Source organism: Dermacentor variabilis, chromosome 4 (assembly GCF_050947875.1).
Source record: "Dermacentor variabilis isolate Ectoservices chromosome 4, ASM5094787v1, whole genome shotgun sequence".
Classification (NCBI taxonomy): Eukaryota; Metazoa; Arthropoda; class Arachnida; order Ixodida; family Ixodidae; genus Dermacentor; species Dermacentor variabilis.
This window is the reverse complement of record NC_134571.1, coordinates 124,962,032-124,983,777: the sequence shown is the minus strand read 5'-3', so window position 1 is coordinate 124,983,777 and position 21,746 is coordinate 124,962,032. Positions and strand designations below refer to the sequence as shown.

General features: G+C 48.5%; 1 protein-coding gene across 1 annotated transcript in view; it reads left to right on the top strand.

The window, feature by feature from the left end:
* The first annotated feature begins 830 nt into the window (after positions 1–830).
* Positions 831–21,746, top strand: part of LOC142579719 (dual specificity tyrosine-phosphorylation-regulated kinase 4-like) — a 247,544-nt gene continuing 226,628 nt past the window's right edge. The window contains exon 1 of the mRNA XM_075690211.1: positions 831–1,193. Coding sequence (XP_075546326.1) covers positions 1,131–1,193 — 63 coding nt within the window. The 5' untranslated portion in view covers positions 831–1,130. The remainder of the gene's footprint in view (positions 1,194–21,746) is intronic.

The window sequence follows — 21,746 nt, the reverse complement described above, 5'->3', positions numbered from 1 at the left end:
ATTTGAGGCTTCCTCCGTTCCTGAGAGCATGTTCGATTCTATCCATATTATAATTCCTCATGTCAGCTCTCTTACGCTTGTTGATTAACTTGGAAAGTTCTGCCAGTTCTATTCTAGCTGTAGGGTTAGAGGCTTTCATACATTGGCGTTTCTTGATCAGATGTTTCGTCTCCTGCGATAGCTTACTGGCATTCTGTCTAACGGAGTTACCATGTGTGTGTGTTTACGGAGAGCTGGTGGTGCGTCAGCCCACCACCTCCCTCCGGAAAAATGAAAACTCTCCGCCCATGCAAGATACAACGCCGTTGGTGCAAGGATGACGATGCGCTCTAAGTGACAGCGCATCGATTCGAGCTATATGTAAGCCACCTATGAACAAGCGCCGCAACCGAAAAAGGAAAATAATATTAAATACGCGTCACTGGGAGCAACTCCACCGACAAGTCTTGACGTCGTCTGCGCAGGCCGTCGAGGGGCGGCGCTGCGGCCTCGGAAGGTGAGTCAATGCCACCAGGCGGAGGGCTTTCACCGTAGGACGTGAATGCCCGGCGACCTCCCCCTCCTCGCGTCAAAGCTTCCTCCCGCGCGCCAACGATTCGTCCTTCTTTAACAGGCCTCCGAGACGGTCGACTCAGCTCAGCACGACGCTGAGCATTTCCGAGGCCGCGCTTTCCTCCAACGCACTGTCTCTCGTTCAGAGGAGGAGGAAGCTCTCACAGGCTTGGGAATCACTGCTGCCGCCGGAGAAGCCGCCGCCACAGGCTGAAACGCCCCTGGCGGCGAGCTTCATTGCGCGGCAGAAGGTGATGAGGAGGAAGCCGAGCCGAAGGAGAAGGGCGAGAGGACGCGCGGAGGAGAACGAAACGCGCGCCGGTGTGGGTGCCCGGCAGAGATCGGCCGGGCGAGCCGGCGGAGTGTCGTGGAAGCGTTTTCTCCCCTGTGCCTGCCTGTGCCAGAGGTGCGTGCGCGCGCGCGCGGAGGCGATGCTCGGCTGAGGGATCGGCGGCGCTGTTCTTCCTCCCTTCTCCACCTCCTCCTCTTCATCGCTCGTCCCAGCTGGTCTCTTCCCAGCGCATCATCGGGATCAGGGTGCCGCTGCTCCGCTGGCGGCGGCTCGGCTCGGCGACGGGATGGCAGAGCAACTGTGCTCCGAGCGCCAGATCCCGCTCATCCAAAAGGATAACCTCTTAAAGGTAAGGCGCTTGCACGACAACGGCGATGCTCTGCAAAGCGCGGGCGTGGTCTGCAGCTACTACGCCCCTTGTTACAGCTGAATCTCCGATCTGCCATCGAAGATTAACCTATGCCCGTTTATCCTTCTCTATACGCGCACGCACAACTACGAATGTGTGAAAACTAAACTGCGGTTTTACTGCTGGACGACGATGCTTGCCTCTCATAAATGTGGGCGCGTTTCAGCCCCGTGATATAAGCATTGCATCCGGATGATGCGAATGCATTCCTGCTAACTTGCGTCGAACGTTACACTCCTGATCGCTCCTTTTGCTCCTTGGGGGGTTTCTATCTCTCCCACTCCCTTCTTTTTTCTTTTCCTAACGAGATGCAAAGGGCAGTAATCATTCCGCGAGCACTGGGTGTCACACTTGGCTACATCTGTCTCGAGAGGTACGAACAAATAAATGTACCGGCACTGCAAGATTAGTGACCTGGATGCTTAAAATATCCGAACATGGTTCCGTGGCTGTTTCCTGTGTCGCAAGCACAGCGCGTCTCTCGTTAGCATTAAGTGCCCGCGAATTCGAACTGGGTCCGATGTCGAACGAAATAACACATTGAATTAGACAGATTCTACAGAGGCGCAGTTGAGCTGACACCGAAAGGGACTGCATGCGGTTCAAATTAGCGTCCTGGTCGTATTCGTAAGAATGCCGTACTATAGTTGCCTGTATGGTCATCTCTGTAGGGCGTTCCTTTTATCGCTCATATTCGTTGACACGCTCAGTACATGCACACGAGGCTGACAGTCTATCTTCTGACTGAGTCGATCGCCATTCCTTCACGTTACATCTCTTTCTCGCGCCTCAGAGACAGGAAACTGGATTAGTTACGTCTTCTCCCCACATTCTTAACTCATTGAGTTAGTGCCGTGGCAAGTGCGCCTGTGGCGTAGCCCTCCGCGTCAACGTTACCCGACCTAAAAAGTCGCGACGCGGCGGCGCGCTCTGCATGCAACCGACAACGTGTGCAGCCAGATTGCCCGGTGGAGTGCACTTAACGAGACACTCAATCGTAACGGGCTCGTTGCTGTCCTGCGTCTGTACATCTGATAGCAAACTGTCGCCAACGCTAACGCTTCTCCGAAGGCGTATCCGCAGGAAGCTGCAGACGCGCGGACCTAAAACGTTAGGTCCGCGCGTATACGGAGGTTCGTTCGTTATCGCAAACACAGGGCGCAGATTCGGAGATTGTACTACTCCATCCAGAGTACTATAACACGGTGGATACCGCGGGCACTTCGTCGTCTTTAATATGTTGCCATTCCTCGATTAGGGGGCGAAAAAATAAACAAGATAACTAGATCGTTAACGCATCCGCCACTCCCCCTGGCCAGCGACGAGCAAGGTGCGATATAGCGAGCAAAGGAAAAAAAAGTTAGAAGCAAAAATGCGCGCGTGTTGTTGATGGCGGCCAGAGTGCTCCACCTCGCATCTCTTTCTCCCTCTCTTTCTCGAGCTTGGCGGAAGTCTTAACGTCCGGCACAGGCCTTCATTTATAATCTCGCGCGCTTCATTCACCTCCGACTTCCTCTTTCCCACTCCTGCCGTCGACCAGCGCCAATTCCTCCACCTCCTCCTCCTTGACGACGCGGCAGCATTCCGCGGCGGCTGCTATACGCCGAGTAGCCAGTCGCTGCATAGCCGCAGGTGTCGCAATTACCCGACATTAACAGCTCGCGTATACAGCCCATCACTGCAGCAGCCAGCACCGTGAACCAGATTTTGCGGGCCGCTTTCGTATACCAGTTTGTTTATCTCTTCTTATTTTTTCTTCTTCGGTCAGCACTTATGTTTATTCGTTTTCTTTCCGGGTTCTTTTTTTTTTTCGTATACTCTCGGCCTCATCAGCTGCGTAACTTCGATCGACTCTGCGCCGCTCATAGATTTTCGTTTGAGCGTTATAGCCGCGGTGGTTGTTTTTTCGTTCCGTTTCTGTAGGAGTGTCCGGGCGGACGTGTGGAGGTGGGCGTCTAGAAAAGTTTCGTGGCAGCTGCAGCACCGTCTCTGTGTGGTGCGAGAACAGTCGGAGGCACTTAACGCAATCTATATACACACCGATCCAATCCACAGTCGAGGGCGACGGTGGATTGGAGTCCTGAATGACTTTGGTTGGCAAATACCGCGGAGGAAAAATTGCTCTCAGGGAGCGCGGGTGTCGTCGTTGTCGAAGACGCTGAATCGCGTATCGACGAGATATCAATATAGTACCGCGGCACCCTGCAGCAAAAGTTACGTTAAAATTCAATTAAGAACGAAAGAGGGGAGACGTTCTTCCGAGTATAAGCAGAGAGATTGGCGTGAAATAATAGACGTTTAGAATACTACTTTTCTTAGATTGCGAAGGTTGTGGGTTCGGTCCCCACCTGCGGCAAGTTATTTTTTTATCCACTTCCATTAATTTATCGTTTCTTTATTTTATTTATTCAACAGAAGTAATTTCCCCTGTGTTTTCCTTGGTGTCAATGTTTGTTGGCTTCTTCTGATAGAAGTAATAAAAAAAATCGCGCCCCTGGGTTAATCCCCTCCCTTCTCGTTTACTTTTCTTAGAAGCCAGATGAGAAAAAAAAAGACGTCCGTGAGGTGTGGTGGTGAGAACAGGCAACGTAGGAGGCGAGCACGCGCACGTTCGTGTCCAGAAGGCCCATTCGCAGCCGTTAATATAAGCTCGCGTCAATAGAATGTCCAGAGAGTGTCCTAATGGCTCGCTTCGTTGATAGGATGTCGGGCCAATCGGGGCCCAGCAACACTTCCCTCGACGGCCTGTCGCCCATTGGCGCTAACGATGAGGCCGACGTCTGCGGTTCACAGTCATATTGGAGACAAGGAACAGGTATACGTGATCCCATGTCACAAGTGCATCACGCACATAACAGTCCGGCGAGTCTGCGCGCGTTTTAATGCGGTGCATCTGTTGTCAAAACCAACTTCCACGATGTGGTGGCCCAGTGTCTATATATTGCGTTCCGCTGCTGGACACCAAGTTGCGGGTTCGAATCCCGGCCACGGCGGCCGCATCTCAATGTGGGGCGAAATTCAGAAAAAATTATCGCGTATACTTGGAACTTAGGCGCACGGTAAAGAAAGCCCGGGTGATCGGAATTATTTCGGAGCCTTCCACCACTACGTCACTGATAACTCCACTGTGCATTTTCGGGACGTCAAATCTAACAATAGATTATTTTACTGTCGACAGCAGCCGTCGCACACCATAATCAAGTCTGTTTGTGAAAGTACGAGTGATACGTTGGTGATCCCCGTTGTATGAAATTACTTCAAATAGCTTTCCGGCGATGCTTCTTATATAAGAGCCCACTTTACGTTGCTTACGTAAAAGTCTGTAATAGTATTCTGCTGCATGGTATATACCTAACACGGTCTCGCGCACAAGGGCAGGTCGGATAATGCGTGCGCGTGGCGCCCGCAAAAGCGTAGCGCTGTGAACAAGACAAGCAAAGCACAGCCGCGCGCCTGAGTGGGACGAGAGGTTGTCTGTCTGCCTTGGCCACTATTCTTTCTTTATGACATTTCTTTCCGTCCCGCTCGTTCTTCCTGCTTTGTCTCTCGCGTTCTGCCGGTCCCGTTGGCTTTTGGTGAATCACGCGTAACGGCCTTGCCGCCAGTTGCTGGAAAGAAAAAAAAAAGAATAACGAGCGAAATGTAAAAAAAAAAAAAGAAAGATGAAAAGGAAACAGGGGCGAGTCTGGCGTGCGTTGGCCGACGTCGCGAAACGAACGCTCACACGCAGGCGCGCGACCTCTGTTCGCGCGTAGGAACGACCCACCACGCCACACACACGCTCCACGCACGCACACGGTTGGACGCGTATAGCGAAAACTGGGCGTAGCGGCACCTCTTTACAGCGAATGCCTACGTGCGACCAAGCGGTTCTTTCCACTACACGAGTAGGGATCAGCCGATGTAGATGAAAGGATATGCGTGATGGATATGAAATGGCGCTAACAGTATTCGGAGTCGGCTTGCGCCAATGTCTGTCTGTCTGTCTGTCTGTCTGTCTGTCTGTCTGTCTGCCTGCCTGTCTCACTCTCTCTCTCTCTCTCTCTCTCTCTCTCTGTTGCTGTTTCTGTTATTGCTCTTGTTGCTGCTCATATAAGGTTGACAGGCCAAGAATTGGTTGGCTCGATAGAAAGATACGAAGTTGTGTTCTAAGCCTCGCTCTTTCATTTAATTTTAGCAGGATTCTCTTTGCGTTATTCGCTACGCATCAATTGTCCGGATATTGAACTCTGGTAAATATAGCCTTTGGTCGACGGCGAAGGGATGGAGTCGGCGTACACACTAAAGGTAGAGCGCGTTTCTCAAAACATTCATGTGTAGGCGTGATTGAAAGGAAACGCTGACGAAAGAAAAAAAGAAAAATGAAGAACGGTGTCGTATGAAAACAGGATGGCGGTGCTCACAAATGCGGCGCGGACAGGTAATGTCAATACAGGCGTCGACGGTGAAACAGCCCGGGTTCAAGGGCAAGAAAGGTTTAAAAAATAAGGGTGATACCAAAAGCTAAAAAGAAACGATGTGCAGAAAGCAGACGGTGTAGCAATGTTTACGCTCCTGTACAGACACTACGCGCTACTCCAGACACCGGTGGCGAGGTTGAGGAACATAGGTGACAGAAGTTCAAGAGGAATGTTTTTTTTTCTTCTCTCTTCCTTCCTTTCTTTTTTCTTTTTGAAAGAAATCCAGGCGAAGAAAGAGGCCAGAACAAGAAGCAAAACGGTGTATATTTCTGTCGGTGTTGAAAGTCGCGTGCTCACACGTGCACGGATGCATTCACATTGAAGGTGGCGACGCAAAGATAGCGCACCGTCTCGTTCGCGACGAACTGAGAGCGTTAAACAAGACCGACCTGCAGCGGAGGTTGCAGGCTATTGCTATTGTTTTTTTTTGCCGTTTTATCAGGCGCCAGCGTTGCGATGACACAGTCGAGATAAGACAAGTTTCTTTTGTCAGTGGTTGTCCGCGGACAGACGACGTCGATGCAGCAGTTGCACCGTGACCGTCCACACGCCGTACGCTCCGTACGCGCCGCGTTTTCCGCCGGCGTGGAAAGATTCCGTCGTAGTGATTGTCGCGGAGGAGGGATCAAGAGTCTAAGAAGAATTTTGAAAGAACAAAAGGGTGTCAAACGAAACGGAATAAATCGCAGAATATCTGCAAATTAAAAGTTATCTGGTGCAGTTAAGCATCAAATGAATGAAGGAGTCGATTCTGTTTCAAAAGTGAGAAGAAACAAAAGAAACAGAAATTTAGCCTATAATTTTCTTCTCTCGCTTGGGAAATCGAACACAGCATCACAAACATTCCCGCCTGTCCTATATAATAGCATATTGTTCAGCAGCTTTTAAACCTGATGTCGTGCTGTCGCTTTCTTTCTTTCTATTTCTCTTTCTTTCTTTCTTCCTTTCTTTCTTTCTTTCTTTCTTTCTTTCTTTCTCGTTTTGAACCGGACGTGGATTACTGCTAGGTCTCGAGCTACACTTTCCTGTAAAATGTGTTTTATGCATGCCGAGTGGAACTTTTCCGCATCAACGCTAATAAAAAAGACTACATTACCTGGTGGTATGCTAAACTGGCGAAAATCGCATAGTGGAGACGAGAACAACGCATGAAAAGCGTACGCTATAACCTGTATTTATTAAAACTGACTTTGTACGCCCGTTATAGGTATTTGTGCATTCGAATAGGCCTCGAGGTGATTTGCCTTTCGGTAGGTGTTGCTTGTGGAATCAAGTTACTAACACGGTTTCTTTTATTGCGATAGCAATTATATGCACACTCTAGGCGCATTTCTGCCGTCGCCGTCGGCGTCGCCGTGAAGCTTCGTATAAAGTCCGGGGCCATAAAATCGTGGCCGCAAGCCATGTGCTGTATATGCGAGTGAAAGCGAGGGAGGGTGAGCCGGTGAGCGCGGCTCAATCTCGCGCACGTAAGCGAGGGAAGCGGGGAAGAAGCGCGCCGTCTTCCACCGCGCGCAAGGATCCGGGAGGAGGGTAGGGAGGGGGGAGCGTTCTATTTCGGGCGGCCCTGTATTTTGAAAGCCATCTGGTGACGGGGCAGGAGTCCGGCAACGCGCTGTGCTTTCGCGGCTTAGTTCGCATTGGATGCGAAACGCCGCACGAAGGTCAATTCTCTCGCTGCTGATGCCGCGCTTCCTGGCTCCAGCATTTTGACAGCGAGTTTCCGCGGTCATCGAGCGACATGTGTTCATGCTTGCTTGTGCGCGCATGACACCATGATGGTTAATGTAGTTCGTATGCCTATCTTTACAACGTTATAAGGCCGATAAAACTACCATCCTTGCTTCGTATAGCTAGCTGTCCATTAATATGCAATCGCAATTGATGCTTCGCCTTTCGGGCTAAAGTGCGACTTTTTTTCTGCAACAGTTCGTTCTAAAGCCACGTAAACTTAGGTGCGAGCCCAAGTCAGGCCTGTCTGTAGCTGTGGTCATAAAGATCAACCGCAACAAATGTTTAGTTTGACTAAATTGGCTATGCGTATGTATTGAAGCAATCTCGGCAAAACTGCAGGGCTGCCAATCATCTAGTTTTCTTATCAACAGCCTTTAAATAACACCAAAGCAGAGGACGTTTACACTTGGTTGACGGATATGACGCAAATCTCAGACCACGGCCTCCAAGATTTCCGGCGCCCCTCGGTTGCCCCCCGAACTCGATCGGTCTAGCGTGGAAGCAGGCCAAGGCGTTTGGTTTTAAGAACAGTAGGGGATGCATAAATGGAACTTGCTGTGCATAGTGGTGGGCTGGAAGATTTGTGGTGCATATGAATGAATAGCATGCAACCAAGTTATCTTTCCGCAGTAAATAATGTATAGCTTTAAGCATAAAGGTATTTAGATATTTAAATGCGCCAGAAGGTTATAAAGATCGGGCTTGGTGACATGGCCACAGGCCCTTCTCAAAAGAGTTGCTCATATCATCATCATAATCATGATAATAATAATAATCATCATCAGAGCGAACACCATTGGCGGCGTTTTTTTCTAGTTTCACTATCCAAAATGCCTATTTTCGGGAGCTTTTTTGTGGCACGTTCACTTGCATTTGAAGCGTAAGAGTTTGCACGGAGGTTGCTGAATATCAACGCTATCTGAAACTAGGCTTCGAAAGCGGTCCAAAGTTTAGTTGCAGTTGATCTTTAACGCTGGCTGTACTATAATACGGCAGTTCAGCAGGAAAAAGACAGCACCGAACCTAAAATGCGTAATTGACCATGTTTCAAACAAGAACTACGTGAATATAATTACGCGTGTGCTCGTCGCGGCGCTTCACGAATCCGAGCTACATTTACGAGCTTCCGTAACCAAACATCTTGGTTTCTTTCTTTCCGTTCTTCTTCCTCTTCTTTTTCGCTTCTCCTTCTTACAATGTGTCAACACAATCTTCGTCGTTCGCCTATCCTCCGTCTCTCCGTTTGGTGGAACGGTACTTCGCGTTAAGCGTTGCAGCAAGCAAATGCGGCGTCGAACGCGAGGTACTTGGCGACTCTTCTATTCTCGAGGGACGACGCTGTGTAGGCGTCCCTTACGCAACGCCTTAGTGCATACGTATGTACATATTCTTCTTTTCTTTCTCTCAAGCCGCTATGAATAACGGGATTCACGTTACGCTGCGGCGTGGGCGGCGCGAGCGCTGCCGGTAGCGTACGCGTCCCCCGTAGAGCAATTTAAATGCACTCTCCCGCCTTAATACTCGCCCAGCGAATTCTGTCTGCGCTCTCGTCACGCCGATTTGCATTTGAAAGACGACTTGTATGTAAAGCGAAGTTTTAACCCACTACCACGCTGGCGGCTATACGGGGCTGAAAGGGTGCGGCCGGGAGACGCCTCGCTCGAGAGGGAGAAGCGAGTCCGTTGAATTGCAGACGCCGTGGGAAGCTTTGCTTGGCGCATATTGGCGCACCGTTTCTTATGCGATGGATGCTCGCTAGCGGCATTCGAAAATATTGTTACGTGCAAAGAGGCGAAGGAGAGGATATGTGCGGGTGCATTTGCGTGTGCATGCGCAGCAGGCGTCCGAAGAGCGAAAAAACAAAAATAAAAGCCAGTTGACGCAAGGTTATGTCTTCGTTTTCTCGAAGATGGGGGAGAGGGTTAAATAGAGAGACAGAAACCCCACGTCCAGCTTGTTGCCCTATACGTGTGGAGGTGGCTTAAGGGATCCACACACATAGAGCGTAGACAATGGAATCCCTGAAAAAGAAAAAAAAAAGGAACTCTGCCGCCTGATGATTGACTCTATCTGCGCTTTTCAGTAAGCAATCGGGACGCGGGAAAATTAACGACAGGCAAACAGTGTAAGGGACTTCATGGGGCTTTCTCTCTCTCTTTAACATAAGAAAGAAAGAAAAAACATTCTTTCTAGGTCGCTTCAGCACCGTCTGCTGATGCAAATGAACACAAATTTGGGCCTTAAACTTGCCAAGTCGGTTTACGGCTGTCCCAGCCACCTTTTATTTAGCAGCCGAAGACGGCCGAAGCAAATTAAGCTGGCGTGAAATATCGAGCGCCGGCCAATCGCTGAAAAAAAAAAAAAAACGTCTTTTGTTTCCAACGATTGGTCCCCGCTCGATATTTCGCGCCAAGAATTTTCCCGACCAGACGGGTTTCCGTCGAATCATGGATTTCCAAATGAAGCACTATACAAGACCATTGGGACCATTCTGCTCTAGTGCTCATCCTGTGTGATTTAAATAAAAACGGCGGCAAAATTTCACTTCCGTTAAATTGATTGTAAATGAGCAAGCAGTATATACTGTTTAAGCAACCTTGGCAATGCCACAGGGATGGTAAAAGTCTAGCGCATTTATCAATAGGCTTCAAATAGCGCCTAATCGGACGAAGTGTGCACCTTGCGGTCGGAATATGTAACGCGTTGTAGACCATGGCGTCCGAGATGTGCGGCGCGCCGCGGGTTCCGCCTTATCACGGGGGCTATCCGAAACGTCATGCTGGTTCTCAATGATCCGTGTTCTGCGTCATCTCGGAGGCGTTCCTTCCAGTTTCGTCATCAAAAACGTTTATAGTTTCTAGCTTCATGCAACGCACCTGGTCGTATTTGAAACGTAAAATTCTGCGCGCAGGTTACTCTGTATCTGTACCATTTACACGATTCAAGAATTCCTTGCCTTCAACGATGCCAACGCTGAGGTGGAACCGCAAGATTACGATTATCGCTTGCTCTTGACGCGCGCAAACGCCGCGTAAGACGTAGGTTGGCAGGATAAGTGAACACGCGCTCGCACTAACCATTCAGTATCTTTGTTTTCTTTGTTTTTCCTCTTTCTCTTTTTCTTTTTCTGTCAGGCACTATCTCGCACTCACGCTCATGTCCACTTACTCTCGCCCACAGTCACTCACGTTTTCGTACTCACGTCCACCCACGTCATTCATCACGTGACTCATACTCACACTCACGACTGCGAAGAATGAGTGAGTGTACTATGAGGGAGTATAGGCCGACCTATAATGGTGCGCCACGATTCGTTGTCATTTTGTTTTCTTCTTCTTACAGCCACGTTGCCGTAACTTTTCTCTCCCTAACGGGTAGCTTATAACCGGCTGGTTTCCGGAGGCGTCACGCGACTCCCCTTTCCGTTTTTTCTCTGTTGTCCTCAAATTTTACTTAAGAATAACTTTCGATTAAAGTGCAGTTGAAGTGTTCTCACAAAAAAAGAAGAATATAAAGAAGAGATGACAGTAAGGAACGACATTTGTGTATTCACAGTCTCTGAGGGTAATTGCACTTCGTGTATGTACGTTATCCGCAAACAACCATTTACAATTCGAGCATGCTATATTCTTTGCACTTAACTGCCATCTAAAATACGCATACTTAAGCACGCTTTCCGACGCTATCTTGCTGGCGAGCACATTGAAAAGAACCTGTCGTAAACACCCGCTTTACTATATATATATATATATATATATATATATATATATATATATATATATATATATATATATATATATATATATTTCCGCCATCAAAAACGGACTTCGAGCTTCGAGCGTACAAGCTTCGTGTGTATGCGGAACCGACAGTCCAGAGCAAGAATGTTTGCGTCTGTAGCAGCGAAGATACGGAAACAACGCGGCCGTTCTTTCGAGGGCGCCTCGTTTATGACGGCCAAATATGCACGCAGCGATAAGAAGCTCCTTCACGCCAAATGCTGGCGAGACGCCTTATATGGAGCGAGGCTAATGCGCGCGTCCCAAGTTCAGGGTGTCGGCGGAAAACCACGCGCCAGCATTCTTCAGCCCGACGGCGACGATAAGCGAACTGGACGAACGAATTCTCCTCTCCGTTGACGTATATATAGGGGTCCCGCCGATCGGGAAGGCACCATAACAAGAAAAGAAAAAAATGTTCGATGAATTTCTAAAAACGAAGAGAGAGAGAGAGAGAGAGAGAGAGAGAGAGAGAGATTTATTATACGCAACAAGCCAAGCGGTGAGGCTGAACTGCGCGTTTTCCGAACGTGATATGTTCTCAGCGTTGAAGTAAGAGAGAAGGGAAACAAAATGAGAGGGGAGAAGGGAAGTTGGTAGCGACAGGAGAGAAAGTAGATTGGCATGAATGAAAAAAAAAAAACAAGAGGGGTAGCAAAAATTTATTACAGTCAACCATAACCAGTTCAATCTCTTCCGTAAATGCCACAATGGCCTTCGTGGCCTGACACGCAGACAATTGCGGCCACGGACACTAAGGGAAAACGTTCAGAAAATGGCCAGTTGTCGATGCGTGCTATGGATCGAGCTATCTATTCTCTTTTTCTCAAGTATACTGCGGGCGCGCTCGACGTACATTGTCTATAATCTAAAGTCCGGTGCAGTTCTCACAGTTCAGGCTGTTACAATCACGGTCGATAAGATGATGATGTCGTTGACTCAGTTCTAGAAACGCGTTCATTGTAAATCACGTGAGGTGGGGGTAAGGTACCGACAGTTACAGCGCATTTTCAACGTATGCACCGTACGGTGCCGAAGCATACATTGCACCTCGCGCCGAAGCAGCATGCAGGGACCCTGCTGAAATTTGTCCCGTGTGCTTACCGAGTATACAGCGTAATATGTACCACATACATGGCGCCGTGATACCAGCGTGGTAACCGCAGAGTATTTTGGCCATGCATCTCATAGACTTCCAGAAATGGATGCGCCGATATGCTAGGCGACGTACACGGTGACTACAGTACTTGAGAAAAGCGTTCGGCGCCATTTACCCGTTACAGCGTTTGTATTTGCGTCCCGAGACAAGTAAACTGTTCAGTGCCGTGGTAAGCAAACGGGCTGACTTGGACGGCCTGACGTGACACAAGCGTCCGTCCTGCGTCCTGCATCTCCATGTGCTCGTGTTTTTTTTTTTTATTATCCTTCAGGAATCATCATGCCATCTAAGTGCCCCCCCACCCTTTTCTTTTACTGGAGGGGGGGGGGGGGGAGGCTAAAGACTTGGGCATGGCTGCCGCAGTTGACCAAGCGGCTTAGCGGTGGAAGAGTTATCGGCGTACCACAGGTTATGTTACGATATGTTCGATAAGAGGCCGAAAGTAAACACTAAACATCACAGGCCGAATTCACTGAGCTTTTCGTTTGTAAGTGGTCTTTCTTTTTTTCATTGCGCGACCACCTTCCCCAATTATTCGTCCAGCATCGAGGCTGGCTAGAATTTTTTTCTCTTGCGAACAATGCTACCGCGAGAGCTCTTTACGAATACGGGCCCACGTAATTTTCGGAACAAATTTAGTGTCTTCGTCTGCGTCAAGGAATGACGGCACCAACAGCTTGCTGAGGAACAAGAAGGCCTCTTTAGCAGTGAGCGCGTAGAAAAGCCACCGCCGCTCACTACTAGCACAGGAGTCACTTTCTGCCACAAGAAGCGCATGCCATGCCAGTAGTGGAACTTCCGAATTACTGAAATTACTACGCCGTGGAAGGCTAGGCATGCAAAAGTGCAGCGCTAGCCAGTGTTTCCCAAAAGTCTAACTCAAGTATAATAAAAAAAAAAGTGCAGGCTGGCGGGAAGGAGGGGGGGGGGTGGATAAGATGTTTCCAGTCGGCGAATGATTTCTGATTATTGCCTTCAGACTTTAATTATAAGTTGAATGGGCTAAGGACACCCGTTTTGATCAAGGGCGACAACTTCCGCCGATATCGTGCCTGCGCAGGGAAGCAACCTCGACGAGTTTCTATCCGCTTCCTATAATTATTTACATTATTCAACAAAATCACAAAACAGAACGCGCTATTTCATGCTAGTCGCGTCCAGGCATTCATAGTTTAACGAAACATCATGCAGATACATAAACACTGGTTCGCTGTACAAGGAGTGACGGAGAAGGCCAAGCAGATTCTTTCGTTGTCGTCGTCGACTATTGTGTTTCTTCCTCTCTTTCAAGTCTCGCGTCGCGAAACATTACGACCGTCCTTTTCTTCCTGTTGCGTTCCACTTTGGGTGCGCGACTTGCGGGACGCGTGATCATATATCGCGGCGTTCCCGGGAGAAAGCGTCCCACTGTGCGGCGTTGCGGCGTTGCGGCGGATCGATCGGCTGGCGTTTTGTTTCTTTTCTCTCTCTCTCTTCTCTCTCCCACTCAGTAGGACCTTTGACAGTGTTTCACCGCCTCTCCTCCTTTTCTTGTCGCGCACAGCCACAACTCGCGCTCCGCTGGGAGACGACTGCGCGAGCGAATGTGCGTTGCGCCGCGGCTCCTGTTTGTCAGTCGGCCCATCGATTGCAACAGAGGACAGGCAATCAATGGCGCCTCGCTCGGCGCACGCGAAAGTGAGAGAGAGAGAGAGAGAGAGAGAGAGAGAGAGAGAGAGAGAGAGAGAGAGAGAGAGCACGCGCGCAGCCGTACCTACCTGCGCCTTTGTATTATGAGGACGCGACACTTCCGATCCGGGGTCGCAGATCCGAACGCGTTCGGAGGCGATGGCGTGGCGTGATTGTTTCAGCCCGCATATGCCTGGCGAAATTTTCGACCCTCCCCGCAAGGAAACTTGCTGCAGCCGAGAGGGCGAGAAGGACAGCCGGAAGGAGAGAATGTTAACCGGAGAAGCGTCTGCTCGACTACCCGGCACTATAGGGGAAGTGAAGAGAGGTATAGAAATGTGGAGAGAGAGGAAGCTGAGAGGCGGTCAGCACCGCGCAGTCAATAGGAGCTCTAATAAGATGTCGAGGAGACACTTCATCACATTTCATTATTTAACGTGAGGGAGCTTTTCTTTCTATTCTTTTCCTCCATCTGCAGGCTGTATTTTGCACTTCAAGTATTTATACATTTCTGGGGAAGTTTTACCACTTGTCTGCATCGATTTATTGCATGTTGCGAATTTACTATTTGCGCTTGTATAAATCTGGCAATTATGAATTTATTCTTCTTAACTCCAGCCGGCGAAGGCGACGAATACCTGTAAGTGTAGTTTCACCGCCTTTCTAACTTCGCACTTGTCTTTTAGAAATTTAGACATTCTCAAGCTGGCTTTGTGCATCTTTTCATCTGGCTCTAATCCCATGTACTGCGGAAATGAATAGTTGAATGAATGAATGAATGAATTCACTAATTGATTAATATACTCGTTCATTTATTTATTCGTGACTTCGTTGAATATACACATTATATCGCTTTAGGATGATACAGTATTCTTTGAGGACACTGTTCTTATTTATTTCCCGACGAAAAAAAAAAACAGTTTGATTGCTTCCCTTTATTGAATTTCTCTTATATCTCGCTTCTTTAAATCGATTCCGCTTAGCTTTCTTCGGGATCGCCCAGTGCCTATGGAGTTCCGCCGCTGCCTGCCAAGTTGCAGGTTCGACTTCCAGCCAAGGCGGCCCCATTTCGATATAGTCGGATTACAGAATGACTCGAGCATCACCTTGGTGATATGCGCTAAAGTACCCCACGTGATCGGAATTAAATTAATTTGGAGCTCTCCACAATGGCGGCTCTTAAAGTGCGTGTATTGCTTTGAGGCATTAAAGTGAATTAGTCAAAAACAATTTTTTTCTTCTTTATAGTGACGCTTTCTAATATAAAAGCTCCATATGAACAACTTTATCGAAGGAAGTTAACTTATTAACACGAGTTTACCGATATAACGAAACAAATTGACGAATATTAGCAAAACAAAATTCCGCTTTCTTGGACGAAATTTTCGATTTTACCAATACAGCTCGCTTCTATACCGCTGACCTAATGATTTCGACTGCATTCTCCGCCACATACAGTGCGTGGTTGGTGGTTATTAGTTTATTTTAGGATAGTGTTGCCGTTATACTGTTCGCATTACCTGTAGCACGACTGGAACGGCCTTCCCGCCAACATCGCCTAGTTAACAGGTCGCAGCCAGTACAGAACAGCCGCCGAGAGCAATTATAATAACATATTAACCAAGAACCACACTTTTTATTGCAATACGTGCCAACCGCTCGAGTATTGTCCCTCCGGGACCCTTGACGTACTAATTTAAAAAAAAAAAACACCGCTTGCCGCCATCTGCACATGAGCGCGTGGCGATTGGAGAAGAACTGGACGGATAAAGCAACATGATACAAAAGATAATAAATTTCACTTCCGCAATTCTAGCACTGCTATAAAGTAAACATCTCGGAAAGGTTAAATTGTACGTTACAGGTAGGCCAAGAAAATGAATCGGGGGAACACGAGCTGAAAAGTATGGGAGAGGAGATTAAAAAGAAAAAAAAAAACTCGGCGCCCTTCCAGTCTGTGAAGGATGACCCGCGAAGCTTTCTATGTGGGCCCCTTAATGGCGAACTGCACCTACGCCGCGGGTCGACCCGGCACTGCACTATCTTCGGGATCGGCGCGCGGATGCGTGTAAGTAGAAAGGAAAAAAAATTAAATTATGGGGTTTTACGGGCCAAAACCACGATCTAATTATGAGGCACGACGTGGTGGGGCACTCCGGATATGTGGACCACCTGGGGTTCTTTAACGCGCCCCTAAATCAAGGTATACACGGGTGTTTTCGCGCATTTGGACCCCATAGAAATGCGACCGCCGTGGCCTGGGTTCGACCCCGCGACCTCCGTGCCCAGCAGCCGAACACCATAATCAGAAAGGAATAAAAGTCCGTACGAATATATTACAGAAACAAAGAATTCAGAGCATTATCTTCTGCTTTTCTGGACACCGTGACAGCCAATCTGCGTTTGAAGCGAGAGTAGCTTTAGGAACACGACATGCATGGTACCGTAGTCAGTCTGAGTAGATTAACTGGGTTTACAAACAGCATGTGGCTACATAGTATTTCAGCACTTGTGAACAATGGTTGGGCTCAAATGCAGAGATTAACCACTTTACCGTCGGCGTAGAGCTGTTATAGTATAACTGCGTGTAAAACAGTGGGAAAGTGTGGAAAAGTCATATGTTTTTTTTTTAGAGCACCGCTTCGGTGGACGCTATGAAACTTTACTCCAAAAAATTACAGTGACGTTTCACTTCGTGAAGGCGGGTGACGTGCAAGTGTATGGATGCGCGCGCACGACGCTATCGGCCCTCGGTGCGCCTAGACGCCTACACTGTCCGCATCGCAGATCGTATTAAAGACTGGGCTCGCGCGACCACGCCATAGACAGCAGCCTCCGCAGTAGAACGCCCCATTGTAAATAGTCGCTTGCTATCATAATTACCAAGCATGCTGTCAGCGCTCACAGGCAAACATGGACAATTCACACACGATGACCGCAGACATTCACTGTCAAAACGCTGGCGTGAGGAATCGCGGTAGCAGTAGCGAGCGACGTGACCTTCGTGCTGTCCATCGCTTCTATGCAAACTGAACGGTGAGAACACAGCGCACGCAAAGCCACGAGTCGTCGGCCCACCTAGACTGTGTCCCCAAAGCAGATCGTCTTCAAGATAAAGCCAGCTTGACCGCCCGTGGCCTAAGTACAACGCCCCTTCCCCCTCCCTCCCCCGGTGCCATGCGCGGGATGGAAAACGGCGCGCTTCCTCCCCTTGCGCACGCGAGATTGAGCCGCCATTGTCGGTTCAACGTCGCACGCTTTCACTCGCACACACGTCGTAAGGCGCGCCATGTCATAACGAGACGAACCCGGTACCTATGCATCGCAAAGAAAACCAGTAGCAACCGCCAGAGGAGGTCAACAAAGCGCACCTCCTCCTGCCTTCCTCCTCCACGAAGATTGGCCTCGCTTCTCCATCCCCACTTCGCTCACGTTACCTACACATTCCTCGTTACAGTGCCGCAAACTCAGCGCGCTCCTTCGTAGTTTCCCCGGCGCGCGTTTCTCTTCCCCTCCAGGCGCCTTCCTCCTTCGCTTGCTTCGCGGCTACAGACTTACACCGCCGATTTCACGAGCTGCCCAGTTACGCTTGCGCGTAGATGTTACAGTGACGTTTCACTTCGTGAACATAAGTTACGCGCAAGCGCATGGACGCCGCGAACGTGCACAGGGAGCACCGGGGCGTCGAAGCACAATCGGAAAGGGCGCGAATGCTACATGCTACATTGATGGTGCAACTCCCTGTGTGCCACAGGGAAAGCGCATGGTGCTACACATGCAGATAACAGACGCCGCGAACATGCACAGCGAGCACCGCGGCGTCGACGCACAAAGGGAAAGGTCGTGAACGCGGCAATTCTCTTCCCCATCCTCCAGGCGCCTTCCTCCTCCGGCGCTCGCTTCCCTAGCGGCGACAAACGCAATCCCACTTATTTCACTAACGGGGCATCTACGCTTGCGCGTAGAAATACGACAGTGACACTTACTACTGCTTACGTGCGGAACTGCGAAAGCATTATACCATTTGTAGACCTCGGGACCTCGTTTGCATACCTCGTCGGGGAAGCGTGCTCTTCTCGCGCCCAGGAGGCCCGGGTTCGATTCGCACCCAGACCGAAATTTAGTTAGTTTTCTTTTCAAAGTCGTTAAATTAATTTGTTTGCAGGAATCTCCCTGAGAAGTGTGATGTCAATCCGAGCATTTTTGACGTGTCCTTACTTTTTGCGCTGTCGGTCATTTTTGGTATCATCTTCCGGTCACGCCGACTAGGACGGATTTTCGCGTAATTGGGCATATAATGATTTCGGATTCAAACATTAACAGTCCAATTGGTTGGAATCAGTAAGAAAATGCTTGACGATGGCGCCAGCGTGCATGTTGATGAACCCGCGAGTACAGGCTCTATAATGGAGTAAAAAGTTTAATTGTCAGTTCCAGGCAAACTCCGAAGTTCTGTCAAAGACACCTTTCTCCTTAATGAAGCACAAGACTTGCCTAATCGGATAGAATAGGCCGTTAACCTGGCGCCAATATCGTCTCTTCTCGTCGGAGAAGAACGAAACCGCAGCGTTTTCTCACTAAGCTCCAGATTTAAGTAAGGGGAGTTCGACGTGACGCTGATTGAAGGTGACTTGGTAGATCCCCTATCGCGCGCGGGAACCGGCGCCCCGCGAGGCAATTCTATTCTAGGAGCGCTGGCGTATACGTCATCGTACAGGGTTACACCCATCCCTCCACTCGCTTACTTAACCCTGCACAGCAGCCCAGCTGTAATAGCGCGATGCAATTCAGGTATATCGAACATCATTGTGACTAAGGGCTACGCGAGGAACCTCTCCTTTCTTTCTCGGTATTTTTGGGGGCACGCGAAAAACTAGAGTTAGAAACAGAGAAGTAAAGTGTGTGGAGGAACACTCTGGCACGTTGCCAGAAAGAAAGAAACGCAGAAAAAAAGGATAGATAGATAGATAGATAGATAGATAGATAGATAGATAGATAGATAGATAGATAGATAGATAGATAGATAGATAGATAGATAGATAGATAGATAGATAGATAGATAGATAGATTAGCATCATTATTATTACTTGATTTGAAGACATATAAACATTGACGGAGAGGTAAAAAAAGAAGAGCAGGTATGCAGAGGCACAACGTCTACCTGTGTACCGAAACATAGAACTTGAATATGGGAAGAATGAATGGAACGAGGAAAGATGATGACACTTCACAAAGTTTAAAGTAAAAAAAATTCGATACGATTACGATACTCTCTAATGCGGAATTTGAACGAGTTCTGTAAGTGTTTTCACTTCTCTATATAATGGCTTGCACGGACAATCCATCTCGTTCGGCACATTGCAAACGAAGTGAAGTGTGACGCAATCGCCTCGCTAATCGGGAGATGGCGAGAGGCAGCGCAGGAGTGACGCGTCGGCACGATTGACAGCAGCCACCGCAGACAGACCTCCACTCATGCAGCGCTTTTTTTCCATATATGGTATCGGTCGACGCGCTCGCCGTATAGCATCGGTGAACAGACGACGGTGCGCTACACTGGAGCTATGTCGCAGTGGTTGTCACGGCAGAGCCCGTCTTGCGCGGTACTACACTTTTCTTCTCACGCTATCGCCGTACCCTCCTCCTACGCTTTCCTCCTTACGCTCTTTTTATCTGTAGCCGTCTTTCGTAGCCGGCTGCGCTTGACGTTCGCTCTTTCATCCTTCGCTGTGCTCGTTCGCTCAGTTACGCCGAGGGACGCCGAGGGACGCCAACGCTAAACGCAGGAACGGGCGCCTAAAAGCTGCGATCTAGAAGACGAGAAATGGAGCATGGCATGGAAGAGAAAAAATCATCGCCGCAAGTCGTACTAATTAGAAAGAATGCTCAAAAATAAATGAAAGAGGCTCCGAAGTCTTGCCACTCGCAATCAAGGAGAACATACGCCACAAATAACAAGCAAAGAAAGAAAGAAAGAAAGAAAGAAAGAAAGAAAGAAAGAAAGAAAGAAAGAAAGAAAGAAAGAAAGGAAGAAAGAAAATGCAGCAGTGGTACTCTCGATTCCGGCTCCCCAGTAAATAGAGTGCAGAGCTTGGTTGGTCTTATATCTTCCGAAGAGTCGGTAATGCTAAAATGAGAAGATCTGGCTTTTACGCTCTCTTCGAATCACTGAAAGACGACAAAATAGTAGAAGCGCTTGCGGGAAACTCGCTGTGGTCAGGGTCGTAAAGTCCGCTGGCTGCGCGTTGCACATAGCGTCGGCAAGGTTTATATAGTTTACAGGGTCCCACAGAACTGGTATAAGTACGATATAGAAGCGATACACGACCGTGTCGGATGAAGGGGGGGGGGGGGGGTGCGAGGAAGGGGATTCGCGGATTGTCGATGCTCACTATCAATATCGTTAGCCGCGGCCTCTACCGAACAGGAAGTACTTTAAGGAGTTCGAAGTCTGATAACGAGAGCCCGATATTTATTGCTAAGGTCGAGGATCGATTGCGCGCAGCTCGGGTAACGCTGCCGCCGATGGTGTTTCGCTCGTTCACTTTTGTTCTAGATGCCATATTTTACTGCGACACTATATTTCCTTGGTAACTCCCAATGCGATGCCTATATCCATGCGCTATATATACGTGAATCGCAGGGATGCGGAATGGAATTTCAGATACAGTTTGAAATGTCGTCGCAGTCAAGTCATTCAGTGCCCGATAAACGTATCTTAGTTGAGAATCATAGAAGACCTTATATAGGCATTCTGTAGACGCTCGTGCTTCTCTACACAGTTATCTTTCTTTTTGTTTGTGCCCACTGTATGGAAATTTTGTAGGCAACTTTTCATTAGAAGGGTAAGGCGACGGAGGAGTCCAACTTCAATTTTATGAACCTTGTACCGAGGTATGCGCCATATAAGGAATGATTTATCCAGAGGTATAATTTACGAGTGGCTATGTATATTCGTACACCATACATAGAGTACAAAAAACTTACAAAAAATTGTTTTAGTCTGCAGACTTGATGAGGAAGTGCTTGCGACAAGTTGCTTATTTGTTGAAGAGGACTGCGCTGAATATTCGCTTCCACTTTGCTGTCGACCGTTTTGAATAACAGGCTTTGGCTTGTAGCTATCGAGAAGCTCGCCGCTTGCACTAATAGTGTCTTCCGAAAAAAATTCGCGCCAGTAGAGCTCGCTGAAATTTGTATTATATACGTACTTTCTTTCTGTAGCTGCTGTGGATGTACGTCATAACTTCATGACGTCACGTGCCGTGCAGCTTGTCTATGGTATTTGTAACGACGAGCAAAAATAGTAGTAATAAAATTTTGTACATCACTGCTAACCGCGCCACTAAGCTACATTTAGATATATACTGAAAGAAACGAAACGAAAATGCGCTGGTAATATTTGAAAACAGGCGGTACCGGTCTTTAGATCTTCGTATGTGCGTCAATATAGATATGGAAAACATCTGTAGACGCCGTTTGCAGCGCCCAAGAAGCACCGCCTCCGCTGAATTGTGCTTATGCGGCGTGTCTGAACAGAATTTTTTTTTTTTTTCGTGTATAGGCACACTAATGGGGCGAGTTTTTGAGAACCTTGAATAACGTTCAGTAAAGTTAATTGAAACCCGTTTTTTTTTTATATAAAAAAATGTAACGTTAGCGCCCTATGGAATCGCGAGATCGATCAGCGGAA